General features: G+C 45.6%; 1 protein-coding gene across 5 annotated transcripts in view; it reads left to right on the top strand.

The window, feature by feature from the left end:
- The window catches only part of ACSL1 (acyl-CoA synthetase long chain family member 1), a 65,089-nt gene that overhangs the window by 10,806 nt on the left and 39,654 nt on the right, over positions 1–14,629 (top strand). For 3 of the 5 annotated variants that reach the window (XM_070781723.1, XM_070781722.1, XM_070781726.1), the window contains exon 2: positions 10,000–10,226. In XM_070781723.1, coding sequence (XP_070637824.1) covers positions 10,029–10,226 — 198 coding nt within the window. In that variant the 5' untranslated portion in view covers positions 10,000–10,028. Of the gene's footprint in view, positions 1–4,884; positions 5,071–8,219; positions 8,332–9,999; positions 10,227–14,629 lie in introns of those variants that run through there. The other 2 variants (XM_070781725.1, XM_070781724.1) reach the window with 2 other exon arrangements.

Genomic DNA, 14,629 nt, shown 5'->3' with positions numbered 1-14,629 from the left:
CTTTCCTCTGGCATTGGCTGTTCTACTTAAGAGAGGCCTTTGTGCTCTTGCCTTCCCCATGGGCAGCCTTGATTTGTTTTACACTAACCTACAAAGCAAGAGAATTCTACAAAAACATCTGCTTCATTGACGATGCCAAAGTGTTTGACAGTGTGGATCACAACAAACTGTGGAAAATTCTTAAAGAGATGGAAATACCAGACCACCTTACCTACCTCCCGAGAAACCTGTATGCAGGTCAAGAAGCAACAGTTAGAACCAGACATGGAACAACAGACTGGTTCCTAATAGGGAAAGGAGTACCTCAAGACTATATATTGTCACTCTGTTTATTTAACTTCTATACAGAGTACATTATGTGAAATGCTGTGCTAGATGAAACACAAGCTGGAATCAAGATTGCCAGGAGAAATATCAATAACCTCAGATACACAGGTGATGCCACCCTTATGGCAGAAAGTGAAGAGGAACTAAAGGGCCTCTTGATGAAGGTGAAAGAGAAGAGTGAAAAATCTGGCTTAAAACTCAGCATTCAAAAAATGAAGATCCTGGCATCAGGTCCCATCACTTCATGGCAAATAGATGGGGAAACAGTGACAGATTTTATTTCTTGGGCTCCAGAATCACTGCAGATGGTGACTGCAAGCATGAAACTAAAAGATGCTTGCTCCTTGGAAGAAAAGCTATGACAAACCTAGACAGCATATTAAAAAGCAGACACATTACTTTGCCGACAAAGGTCCATCTAGTCAGAACTATGGTTTTTCCAGTAGCCATGTATGGATGTCAGAGTTGGACCATAAAGAAGGCTGAGTGCCAAAGAACTGATGATTTTGAACTGTGTTGTTGGAGAAGACTCTTGAGAGTCCCTTGGACTGCAAGGAGATCAAACCAGTTAATCCTAAAGGAAATCAACCCTGAATATTCATTGGAAGGACCGGTGCTGAAGCTGAAGCTCAAATACTTTGGCCACCTGATTTGAAGAGCCAACTCACTGGAAAAGACCCTGATGCTGGGAAAGATTGAAGGCCGGAGGAGAAGGGCACGACAGAGGATGAGATGGTTGGATGGCATCACTGGCTCAATGGACATGAGTTTGAGCAAGCTCTAGGAGATGGTGGAGGACAGGGAAACCTGGCGTGCTGCAGTCCATGGGGTTGCAAAAAGTCGGACACGACTGAGCAACTGAACAATAACAGCACAATCACACTATTGTGTGAATGGATGTCTAAATTTCTGCGAAGGAGAAGTGGAGATGATTGCTTTAGATAACCATGGGGTGACATCATGCATAAGTTCGAGTTGGGAAGGAGAATGTATTAAGGCCGCGTGTCAGGGGTGGCTTGCCCTCTTGTGTGTCTCTTTGCCTCCACATCCTCTGGAAGGTGCTGCTTCCTCCCAGGGCCCTCACTCACACAAGCAGCGTGGCTGCTGAGGGAGGAGGCTGAAGTTTGAAAATACCTTGAATACCCCCTTTTGTCTTTGGAGAATCGCAGCTCTGTGTATATGATACATCTTCTGGGGCTTGCAGCAGAGAACCAGGCAGAATCACAGAGTTGTTCGTGACTCAGGAAGTGTGTAGGAAGCACCTATCCTAGACAGGGCACCATGCAAGGGCCTCTTGAGACAGGTGGGCCGGGGTGACACCCCACCAGGAGGGGGAGCATCTCCCCAAGGGGAGCCTACACCCACCAGAAGCACAACCCAGGTGCTGAGGACCACGCGAGGGCTGGAACTAAAGCATGCCTGGAATTCAGAGGAAGGACTCGCTGCTTCTGACTGAGCGGGTTCTGTAAGAATTTTCTCAGGGAAGCAGCCTCTGGCCTATTTGGGTAGGAACTGGGCATCTTATGGCAGGACCAGGGAGCAGAGCTGTAGGTGAGGGGGACCATGGAGCCGGTGTGGAGGGGTTTTGAACCTTGGGTTTTGAGGTGCCAGAAAGGGAGGAGCTCAGAGGAGGAACGGAAGTGATGAGCAGCAGGACCTGTGCCTCTATGCAATCAGCAGGGGAGCCCAGAGGAGCACGCAGAAAGGACAGACCGTCCGTGAGGGGCCTGCAGACCCCTGCAGCCTTCCCTCCACTTCATGGTTCTACCATCATCCTCCGGGCTCAAAAACTCAGCCTTCCAATTCCTTCCCCCCCTTTTTTTTTTCATTTATATCCACTTAGTTACTAAATCCTGGTCAGTATTTTTGTAAGTGATTAAGATTTTAAAAAATTTCTGATAAAATATAATATATACCATTTTAAACCACCATTAAGTATACGGTTCGGAGGCATTAAGTACATTCCCAGTGTTGTGTAACCATTACCATGTTCTAGCTCCAGAATTTCTCATCATCCGAAACAGACACTGTACCTGTGGAGCAGTTAACTCCCACCCACCCCACCCCGGGGTAGCCTCTATTTGTGTCTCTGTGAATTTGCCTATTTTCGGGCCCTTGTATAAGCAGGATCATACACCATTTGTCCTTCTGTGTCTGACTTCTTTTACTTGGCATAGCACTTTCAGGGTTCGCTCACGTCTTGGCGTGTATCAGAATTTCCTCCTTTTGTAAAGGCTGAAGAGTATTCGACTGTGCTCAAGCCCCGTTTGTCCCTTCACACTGGGAGTCACACCCCAACTTTTGAAAGCCCCTGGCTGTTTATTGTCCTCTGTGTTGTGTCCCACCTTCGTCTGGCTTTGAATCTCATCGCGTACACTTGCCTCTCTAGGTGCAGCGGCCTTTCCCTTGGCCCGGGCTCTGGTCCTGTTCTTGTGTGGAGCTGGGCGGGGACTTGAACTTCCCTGCTCTGTCTTCTGATCTTTCCGTTGATGGTAATGACTCCGTGCAATGAAGACTCTTAGGAGCCTTAAGCACGCTGTCACGGGTAACTGCTCAGCACCGGCCTGACACGAGGCGCGTGCTTAGCTAACAGCGGCCTCACAGACGTCGTCATCTCATGCTGATTTCCCCGAAGGTGTACCTTCCCTTCTGCTGTGTGACTCACCCCTGTCATTCGTTCCAGATTAACTTCCCCAAATCCTAGAGGTGAGGTGGGGAGTCACTTCTCATCATCCTGTTTCTGTCTGAAGTTAGACCACACTCATTTCTTGCCTCTGCACGCAGCTCCCCCAGAAAAAGTCTGGTTTTTTTTTTTTTTTTGGCTCTTACTTAAGCCACCTCATTATTCTCTATTTATTATCTATACCATTGTTATGCAGTTTGCTTCAAGCTTCATGAATGGGGTTGCAAGATTTTGGCAGATCCCTGCCCCAAAGAAGGCGAGGTTTCCCCAAACTCTCTTTCAGTCCTCTTTTAGAGTCTTACTAAGGCTTTCCCATTTTGGAATGCTCTCTTGGATGCTATTTTGAACAATGTCAGTTGTGGAGGGGGACACCCAATCTTGAAGCCAGCCCTGCCAATCCAGGTCTTCAGTTAGTCCGTTCAGTTGCTCAGTGGTGTGACCCCATGGACTGCAGCAGTCCAAGTTTTGGGTTCTTATAAAAGGCTAAGGCAAAGAAATTGAACACTGGCTAGGTAATTACTTCTGGGAGCTGGGCTTTACAAAGGCAAGCGTTGGATATTTTTGTAAACAGCAGTGACGTGTTTGGTCTAGTTATATGAATATGGACCTGTAGGACAAATTTTTTTTTTTAAACTGTCCTAATATACAAATTATATTCCTGTAACTTAGGAGAATTTTTGCAGTGGTAGCTGCAGATAGAACTTCAAGAAATGCTTCCATTCAACCAGCTTAAATGGAAGAGAAAACTGTGAAGATATGCTATAGAAAACTTTAGTCCTCAAAAAATGGCTTTGGGGTTTCCAGAGACCCTATTGGGAAAAGCACGTTCAAAGACCTTGAATTCATGAAATGTGAATAGGAAAACAACAGATATTTATAAAGTAATGTATATTGTTGGATGACTTAAAAATATGTGTAATAGAGAGACTGTTATAAGTAGACATTTGACCAATCCCCCAAAATATATCCGTTCCAGTGGGGCACGTTATATTTGGAATTTCTTTATTTGGGGGCATATGTGGTAGTGGTGACCTGTGGCCAATGTGAATGGGTGAGGCCTGGCTCTAGTCTTATGGGTTAAAAAAAATCAGTCTAGCCCTAAACTTGCCTGGGAAAGCTGTGTGTCCCACTCTTGGACAACTTTAAGAAGGTGAACAGAGAATGGTTGAGTATAGAATTATTCAACTTGCCTCAGCTATTTCATTAAGTCAGCTTTCAAAACATAGAGCATCTCTGTTCCCTTTCTCCTTTTAAAATCTTTTTGGAAATTGACGTGGGGAGCCACGGAATCACTTTAGTGAAAATTCAGCGGGTTTAAGGTGTTCTTTGCTTCCTTGGGAGGGAAAGCCCCAAGGCAGCGGATGGGGATAAATTCCCATGGAACCACTTGTTCTGTGTGTCCGGGGTCCTGCAGTGACCCAGGTGGTCCTTCTGTGGCTCATACTCAGGATGAGGAGATGGTCCTAGGGCAGTGACCATGGTCAGAAATTCCCGCGTGGAATGAGGTTGGGCCTGTGGACTTTGGCACCACTGTGGAGCTTCTGTAGCTCCTCTCTCTATGGAGAGCCCGACTGCTCATTTAGCTCCAGAGGGGATGGTTTAAGCAAACCTAGCTTTAGGTACTTTGCCAGCCAGGGTTAAGGAGCAAGAATCCAGTGGGTTTGGAGAGGCCCGTTGAAAGAACAGCACACGGCCTGGCCGCTGCTCTCTTGTTGCTCCCGAGGCCCAGCTCTGCCCAGCTAGTGCCAGACAAAGAGGGTGCTTTCAGGGCTCTGTAAAGAGCCTATTGTGCAGGGGAGGAGGTGGAGCAAGGAACGGCAGTGTCTTGCCAGCTCGGCCTGCTGCTTTAAGGCGAGATGTCAGGACTTCCTCGTTTGCCGCTGCCGGGGCAAGGGTGCTATTTATGTGGGCTTGTTGGAGGGCTGCATTCTTGGTGAAGTAGTCCGTCAAACCGCTGTTACTCAACTGGATGAAAGCTTGAGGACCTTTAGAAGGAGAGAAACATCCACCTCACTCATTTTGGGGGTTTATAAATGACACAAAGGAAATAAAATGCTAATGTAAGTATCTGTTTGCAGAATCACCGGAGCTGTGTGTGTGTGTGTGTGTGTGAAATAAAATGCTAATGTAAGTATCTGTTTGCAGAATCACCGGAGCTGTGTGTGTGTGTGTGTGTGTCCTTAGAAAACGATGCTCTTGTGAGTCACACAGAAAGTGACCCTGAGCCACTCTTTTCCTGGTGCAAATAGAATGGTAAGAGGTGAACCTTTGTGTACAGTGGGTCTTGAACCCGCATGCTCCGAGGCTGGGGGTGAAGGGGGAAGATGCTAGCAGCTCTGAGGGACATGGAGGGTGCGATGGATTTCAGACGCTGAGCTCTCCTATTGATAATACCGTGGCATGTATGTTCTGGAGGGATCTGTAGAGGCTGCCTGCTGTCATGATTCCTAACCTGGGGCGTGGACTGCAGGGACCTTGTGAGCCCCAGGTGCACAGAAGAGTGTGCATGTCCTGAGTAGAGAGAGTCAGCTGCCCAGCAGAGGGTAAGAATGAATCCTGTTGAGGAAAAAGTGTGAATGTAGTTGGGCTGGTGTCCACGTCTTGGGAGATACCTTTGGGAAGCCTTGGAAATGTCCAGCCTCAGTTTCCTCATCAGATTTTATATTGTGATGTTTAGATAAGACACACGACGTGAAAACCTTTCCAAAATACAAAATTGATACTGTGTGGTTTATCTCTTTTTCCCAAAGTTCAGGCAGCTGGATACTAGGACTTGTGTTTTCCGACAGTCATGCAGTCGGTTTTGATTCCCCTGCCTCTACATCTGTTTCCATCTATTTGAAGGCGTCCTTCACTCTGGTTCTTTGTGTTGAGCTCCTGCCAGGTTTTTGCCACCCTTGGGATGCTCCCTGCCATCCGTAGTGTTAGACTCCAGCTCTATAGGAGAGTCGAGAGACTCAACTGAGCAAGCTCACGTTCTGTAGCTGTGGGAGTAGCTTTACAGAAGGAGAGGCAGGCTGTCACTAGTCCCGTGTCATCAAGAAATACTGGCTGCTTAAGCCTTTAAGCTGATTAAATCATGTTCTTAGCAAGCAGTACCATGAGTATATAGCCTGGCTATAAAAACTTCCTGAGATGATGATGTAGAAATTTGCTTTTCAAAAAAATTAGGGAAACTATTCCAGCTAAAGCACCGTTGGAACAGTAATAAAATCTGGGTTTTGTTTATTTTACTACCACTTGTTGACTAGTACGTGTGTCTTGTGATACTTATAGAAGACCTGATGCAACTTTTTAAAGCCTGGTGTTTGTGTTCACCTTGAGCATTTAAAGGCTATTTATTGTAGGCAATTTTCTTTGCATGTAGGTCTGCCTCCATTTCTAAATAGCCTAAAAGCTTTTTCCTTAAAAGTAGTTAATCAGAAGGGAAATGATTTATAATGCCCCCCATTCACATTTAAGAGTTGTTCCTTACGTGGTCCTGTATGAGATATTGGGTTTGTTCTTCATTGCGTGGACTATAGTTTTCCCATGTACGACGTTAGCCAGTTTGTTCAGCAGAGTTGATTTGCACCTTTTTACCTAGCTGCCATCTAAGAAGTGGGAATTAAACTGATACTGAAGCTCCAATACTTTGGTCACCTGATGTGAAGAGCCAGCTCATTGGAAAAAGACCCGGATGCTGGGAAAGACTGAGGGCAAGAGGAGAAGGGGGTGACAGAGGATGAGATGGTTGGATGACATCACCAAGTCAATGGACATGAGTTTGAGCAAGCTCCGGGAGATGGTGAAGGACAGAAAAGCCTGGTGTGATGCAGGTCATGGGGTCGCAAAGAGTCGGACATGATTAAGTGACTGAACAGCAACGATAACCTTGTTGTCATCACCCTGTAAAGATAAAGAGTTTAGCTGGATTTAACTCCTTAGCCTTACAGATTAGTACCTAGTAAAAAGTTTTTGCAGGGATGCTACTGAATCAGCAGTTTTCTGTTTTGTTTGTTTGTTTTGTTTTTTAAGTTTTCTTTCCTAGATTTATTTCTAGAAATAGACTTATTTCTTTTTTAGTACAATGCCGGCTACTTGTAGCTTGGCTATTACCGATGCTTAAGATAAAAAAGTTAATCACTTGTTTATGACAGTGTTTGTTTTATGGGGGGATGATTTAATATTCTCACACAGGGCTGTGAGTCTGTTGAACAACTCCTGTAAATTCACATGAAATAATGAAAATTATTTCAGGGACTTTGGGGAGACAGGAGGGAAGGGCAGGGATGTGTGTAATAAACTTGAAGTGCCATGGATGATGAAGACAGCCAGAATGATTAGAGGGAAAAGGAGGTATGCACATTTTATGCATAATGTTTCTGTGCATCCGTGGAATTGCAATACTGTTTATGAAATCTAACCACTTGGGGCTACTAGGACCTGGACTCTGTCTGCCTATCTTTAAAGTCTCGGTGTCAACACCCTCTCCTCAGAGGGGTCTTCCCTGATCACTGGATCTTAACAGTGCTAACACCCCACCTGCAAACAGATAACTGCTTTTTTTAAAGTTTGTATCTCCCTCACTTGAACTTGGGCAGACTCCGGGAGATGGTGAGGGACAGGGAAGCCTGGCGTGCTGCAGTCCACGGGGTCACAAAGAGTCGGACACGACTTGGTGACTGAACAACAGCAGTCTCCCCCAATAGCTGGTTAACCCATTGAGAGCCCTGACCAGGTCATGGGCACCGTCTTCCAGCCCTTAGCCTACACTAGATGCTCACATTTGGTGAATGGCTGGGGTAGGTCAGTCCGAGCTATGAATTCATCTAGAAGAAATCTGCTGTCAGTGTACGGCTGACAATCAGTTCCTTTCTTGATCTGTCTCATGTCTGTTTGACATGACCACCCAGCATTTGATCATTCATTTCAGTGTTTTGTTTTGTTTTTTAAATATGCCCATTGTCTCTCTTGACTGGGGAGGCGAGCAGAAAGAAACCAGTGTCTGCCTTTGGAACTGGCACCAGCAGTGACACTAACTGATGCCTGTCCCTGCCCATGGGTGGAGCAGTGGGGTGACTGCTCCCAGCTTCTCATTGGCCCACCCTCCACCGTCTGTTCTCCTGAGAAGTCACGTATGGATTTTGTCTGCTAGTTACCTTTAGCCCAGTGGGCAGCAGCACAGGACTGGGCATGTGACGAATGCCCGGAGAGACCTTGGCAGGCTGTGCAGGCAACGGCTGAGCGCGTACACCCCTAGCCCCGCCCCCACCCCTGTGTCCTGGTCCCTTTCTGAGGTTGGTGTGTCACCCAGCAGTCAGCTGTCGGTGGCACAGACGGTGAGTGCGTTCTCTCCGCAGTGGTGACCTGAAGAAATGCACTTAACCTGCTTCTTCTCTGTTGTCGTGTTAAAGCTAGAAATTGTCTGTGTCTGTGTATATGTGTGTGTCTTTTCTGTACGCCTGCCCCAGGCTGTGGGAGCACAAGGCTGGCTGTGACATTGCCTTCTAGAAGTACTGATGGCCAGGGAAAGTTCTTGGTATTCTGTGACTGTGAAGATATTTATACAATAATATAGATTTAAATTTGAAGAGGATTTCTGTATCTGAGGGGGAGAAAAACTACTTTCAGTCTTGGGACCTAGCTATTTAAAAGAACATATAGTAAGGAGCTCAAACATACTGTCTGAATTTATGATAAAGGTTACCACTTACCGCATTACGGGGGAGTTTTCTGAGAAGTCTTTCAGATAGTTTACTAGGATTTCCTGCCATATGTGTGCCAGACATACTTGAGAGTAGTTACTGATCAATCATTTTTTACTTAGAATTATTATTTGTTCTCTGTACTGCACATTAATTTTTTATATCATTATATGTATATAAATTGTCTATAATATTCAGTTAGAGGCTTTTCTATATATGTGTGTGTGTGTGTGTGTGTGGCTGTTCATCTGATTTTCTTCTGTGTATTTTGGCTTCTTAATTTTGCATGTAAACTCCTTGTAGATAAGTGTCAGTTTTTATTACCTGTATCTCTTATTGTTCCTCATGCAGGAGAAATATAGAATATTAGTAAAGGAAATAATAATAATGCTCAGCTTAATTGAACTCATTGTGATGCCTTGCACCATTCTAAATTCTTTATGTGAACCATAAAAGCCCTATGAGATAGGTGCTGTTTTTACTGATGAAGAGACTGAGGACAGAGAGGGGAGTGATTTGTCCCCAGTTATTCAGCAAATGAACCAGGGAGGCAGGATTTGGCTCTAGAATCTGGAATCTTAAGTACTATTTTACACTTTCTTTCAAATACTATTCTGTAATCTCTCTAGATAGTTGCTGAATGAATCTCTCTAGATATTTATGCACACCCTTTTATTATTTAGCTATAATAGCTTGAGGAATATAAAAGACACTGTTTTATCAGGATAACTGATTCCAGTTTCCCCTACATCTACGTGGCTGCTTTTATGCTACAAAGAGTGTGGGGAAGGTGAGAGACACCCCACACACACCCTGAAACCCAGCGTGACCTGTTTCACCAGCTGGGGAGCTTGTGCTGCATTTTGTGAGAAGACGTGAAAACTGATGGCCCTCGGGTGGTTTGGGCGTGTGTCTGCCTCTTTGTCCTTCTCCCCATCTGCCTTGATAATGAGAGTTGAGTGTATTTGATCAGGTGGCAGAGAACAGGGAGAGAATGTAAGACAAGAAAATGGTAACTCATGCCCCTTATGTTAACATTTTACAGCAAGAATTCTGAGTGGCTAAGTCTTTTGAATGTGGATAATGAGAACTTTACACAAGCCAACAGAGTAAAGTGAATTCCTAAAGTGCTTTTAGAAAAGTGAGATTTGCCAGCCAGGAGAAGACGGCCTGAGCCATCAGCCCGTGGCTCTAATGCCCCAGTTGATGAGCCAACCATCAAGTTGATGGTCATCGGCCTTGGGGAGTTTGTCACAGCATCCCTCCTCCCTGGAATGAACATGACCTTTTTCTCTCCCACAGACTGTGGCTTAGGACGCTGCCAGCCCAGGATGATGCAAGCCCACGAGCTGTTCCAGTACTTTCGGCTGCCAGAGCTGCTTGACTTCCGGCAGTACGTGCGCACCCTTCCAACCAACACGCTCATGGGCTTCGGCGCGTTCGCGGCGCTCACCACCTTCTGGTACGCCACGCGGCCACGGGCCCTGAAGCCTCCATGCGACCTGGCCATGCAGTCAGTGGAGGTGCCGGTAAGTGGAACCTGGCCGCCCCCAGGTTTCCCGCCTCTCTCCCCAGTTTCTAGGCCCCATCATGGTGACATCCAGCAGGATCACAATCCCAAGCAAATATTTGTTTTCCAGGGCACTTTGCAAACTGAAATGTGCTCCCCAGACAGGACTTCAGCAGCGATGAGAGGAAGAGGTCAAAATATAGGGCAGAGGAATGCACGTGGTGGTGCTGGTTAGGTGTCTGCCCACGTTACACACAGAGCAGAGGCTCATCCCCAAACTGCATGGGGCTTCTGCCCACCGCTGGGCAGTGCGCTTTGCCCAGAGGGCCCTGAGAGGGGAGAAGGCAAGCACAGGGTCCCCTCCCTCAGCCAAGAAGAGGGCTGTCAGTTGTTAGAGAAAGAAGGATTTCACCTGTGATTGTCTGATACCTGGAGAACATCATGCAGAGGTTGAAAGGGACTCGGGCATTTCTACTAATGATAGAATGAGGCCAGTCTAGGAGCCTTCAGGAATAATGGAGCCACAGAATTTAGGATGGGCGAGAAAAAACAAGGACATCCAACAAGATGTTGGACATCCAACAAGACGTCAAACAAGGACTTCAACAAGAAGTCGAGTTCAGTACCGTGGTTGCCGTTTAACTTGGGCGAACGAAAGGTCATGCTCTCATTGTTGTAAAAATCTAGGCAGTGAGTGATGTTCCATAATTAGGGCTTCCTGGATGGGATGAGAGGGCAGTCTAAAGGTTCTTCCAGAAGGATTCTTTTCTCAGTGCGCCCACTCTACCTTCCTCTCCTTGCACATCCCTTAAAAGGTCAGCAGCAAAGATGAAGCAGCCTGGCGTTCACAGATGCTTTGACTCTTCACCTGCTCTGCTTTGACGTTTCCTGCTTTCCCCTCCCCAAGTCAGATTTCATTTTCAGGACTTATGACTTGCAAAAGAACATTGTGAAAGACAGAATCACCTCATTTACCTTTAGCTATGTGGTGAAAGGTCACCCGCGCCCCCGCCCCCCGCCCCCCAACCCAGGCTGTTGGCCATGAGGGGGAAAGTGTGTCCTTCCAAATAAACCCGTGCCTGATTAATACCTTTTTGTTATTTAAAGGGTTTCGCTTTTTTAATTTCAGACTGTCTCTTGGATTCATTCATGTGAAACTCTTAAAATATATAGAAAATATCAGTCTAATTCATGCCAAAATGTAAAAATAGAATGAACTATTGCTGAGGCAAGTTGACTTTGTACTTCATTTCTAGTTAGCAGATGAACTTGGTATTTCACAACAGCTAATCGTATACCAATCGTGAGAAGAATTTAATTTTTCCTAGTGTGTGTGGAGTTTCTGGCATCTCTTCTCTTCTGGCAGAGGACCCGGTATCTCATAGTAGCATTGCCATCACTAGGAAAACAGTCCTTGGCAAGTGCAAATTTAAGATATTTATAATTTAGCAGTAACTGTAAAAAGTAAAAAAGCCAAATTCTTATTGTATGAGAAATTGGAGAGGCAATGTGTTTTTTAAGTTCCAGCTTAGCGTAAAGTCAATGAGCCTTTTTAAAATAATCATGCATCTTCTTTAGAGAACAATTTGAAACTTCAGATAAATAGAAAGAAAATTAAAATCTCAAATTCTACAACTTGGTATAGGGGCTTCCTGACTTTGCTCTTTATAGGAATAGTAGATTTAGCTCTGATTTTCAGAACGTGTAGGTCTTAGGAAGAGGTACAAAATTTGCTTTGCATTTCTAAAAAAGAACTTAAAATATTGAACTTAAGATTAGCTTGGGAGTTATGACACTTAATAATTATAGATGCTTATATATTGCTAGCATTGTTATATGGGCTTCCATGGCAGCAGTAGGAGCTTAATTCATTAAGTATTAGTCCAGAGCCTGTCTATCTTAGGCTGTCATAGGGGCTGATCACCAGATTAAAGTCTTCTTGCTTTGTTCATACTTTAAAGTCAAGTAAGCACCATTTGCACAACCCCGTTCTCACACCCCCTCCCATGTCACATGAACAGTTTTTTCACCCTCCTCTTTCTGTAAACTTCACGTGGCTATTAAAATGAGAAGAATCTGCCCTTTTGGGTTTGGCTGCATCTTATCATTATCCACACTAGCTGTTTCCCAATTACACCATTTTTTTTTTTTTTAAAGCAGCAGCACAGAAGTTCTAAATAAGTTAAAGTTTCTAAAATTTCCTTTTACAAATCAGGATAATAAAGAAGATGTTAGCACCCGTGCTACAGACTTGTGCCAGAAAGAGAATGCAGACACGAGCTATAGAAGGGGACAGAGAAGCTGGAGTTGGCCACAGAATCCCAAAAGTCTCTCTTAAATTTTGGAGCCTGATTTGATCAGGACCCTGTTTAGAGAGCTGTTTCCTGTCTGGGGTGCAGCCCCCAGCTGCAACAGTGCAAGTCCAGGAAGAACTCTTCCACAGATTTCTCTGCTTTTCCCCATAACTTTGAGCAGAGCATGGAAGCAAGTTTTTCTGTATTCGTCTGTTTTATTATTATTTTTTAATCACACTCGAGTGATAAGGGAGTTTTCTGGTTTCAACCTGTTCTCTGGGCTTCCCAGGTGGCTCAGTGGTAAAGAATCTGCCTGCCAATTCAGGAGACTTGGGTTCGAGCCCTGGGTGGGAAAGATATGCTGGAGGAAATGGCAACCCACTCCAGTGTTCTTGCCTGGGAAATCCCATAGACAGAGGAGCCTGGGTGGCTACAGTCCCTGAGGTTGCAAAAGCCAAACACAACTTAGTGACTAAAACAACCACCACAAAAGTCTTCTCTGAAATTGAGGTCCCCATGTTCCCCTCGTGAAAACAGTCTTTTCTCGAGTGACCAGAAACCCAGGGGGACTGGTCAGGGCCCAGGCCGTGGTGGTTGCTGTTCCAGGGCATAGGAGAGTGTGTCGGAGCCGGAAAGGACCAGAGAAGCAGGGGGATGTAGCTGAGGCTAACCCGGTCTGCTCTGCTAAGGGCCAGGTAGCCTTGGGCAGGCTCATCCAGCCTGACCTTCAGATTCCTCATCTGGAGAAGAGAAACGACCAGGGCCTTCCCTCCCACCACGTTGAGAGGCTGCGTAGATACAGGCAGAGATCAACTGAGCCCAAGAGAAGTGTTCAGTAAATGTTGGGTTTCTTTTTCCCTAAAGCTCTTCTCTTTAAACTCTCGCATTTTAGAGATGGGAGAACAATGGGAGCCCACCCAGGTGAAATTATACCACATAGTAAGAGGAAGATCTGAAACTCTGTTATGCTGCCTCCTAACAGTGGTTGAAAGTTACGTATTTTAACTAAGATTCTTTGTTTGGGGATGGGAGGAGGGTGTGAGGAGAGGATAAAGCAGAGTAAATAAGGAAGCTTTCCGTTCATGTAGATAAATTTGATGAGCCAGTGGCTAGACCTTCTGAACCCGGGAGCAGACTCTTCTGAAAATGGATTTGCAGGCAAAGGCAGTGGCAGAAATGGAAGGCGGAAAAGGGGCAGGTCAGATAAGAAATGGAGTCTGGGGTTCCCCACCCAAGTTGGATGTAGGATCAGAAACTGTCGAGGACGGGGTGGAGGTGAGGACTAGGGGAGGGACAGAGGACTGGCAGAACCTGGGCAGCAGCAGTCCAAGTGGGTCCTGGTGACTTCTGCCTTCCCTGAGCCAGGTCACAGCAGAACTAGTTGCTGAAGGGGTTGTGGGCCAGAGTTTAAGGGGGTTAGGCAACAAACCAATTGCAAAGTATTGATGAGAACCATTGCCATTGCAGAAGGAGGTGGCAGAACCAGTCTGTGAGTTCCTGCAATGTCCTATAGGCATTGAGATGACTATCTTCTTAAATGAAGTCAGGAAGTTTTTTGAGGCCTGCCAGGGGATTGTAATAGAGTGAAATAAGGGAATAAATCATAGCAAGTAAAAACTTTTTTACACCTTCCAGTCCTTAGCCTTTTAAAGGCTTCATTTGAAGAATATCAGAACTTGTTTTAAAAATGTACCTCAAGGGAGACTTCCCTGGCGGTCCAGTGGTTAGGACTCCACGTTTTCACTGCAGGGGCCTCAGGTTCAACCCCTGGATGGGGAACTAAGATCCAGCAAGCCACACAGTGCGGCCAAAAATAAAACTGTACCTCTGGTAATAACTTAAGAGTCACTGTTTAAACTTGTTACCAGGCCTTGGCTTAGTGTGGGTTCACCTCTTTTAGTAGGCAGAACAAGTTCATTGGGTATAACTTATCTCCCTGTTGGATGACTTCACTCCAAATGACCTCATGACATGCAGGTCACTTGTTGGCTGGGTGACTCTTTCACGTGAAAGGTTGAGATTTAAGCATTCATGTGTTGGGGTTTGTATGGTGAGGAACTTACATTAGTATTTGAATCCTGTGCTGCTAAAAAGTCGAGTATGGAGGCTGTGACCCTCTGGATTCAGT

This window comes from Bos indicus, chromosome 27 (assembly GCF_029378745.1).
Source record: "Bos indicus isolate NIAB-ARS_2022 breed Sahiwal x Tharparkar chromosome 27, NIAB-ARS_B.indTharparkar_mat_pri_1.0, whole genome shotgun sequence".
NCBI classification, from domain to species: Eukaryota; Metazoa; Chordata; class Mammalia; order Artiodactyla; family Bovidae; genus Bos; species Bos indicus.
This window is presented reverse-complemented; position numbering and strand designations above follow the sequence as displayed.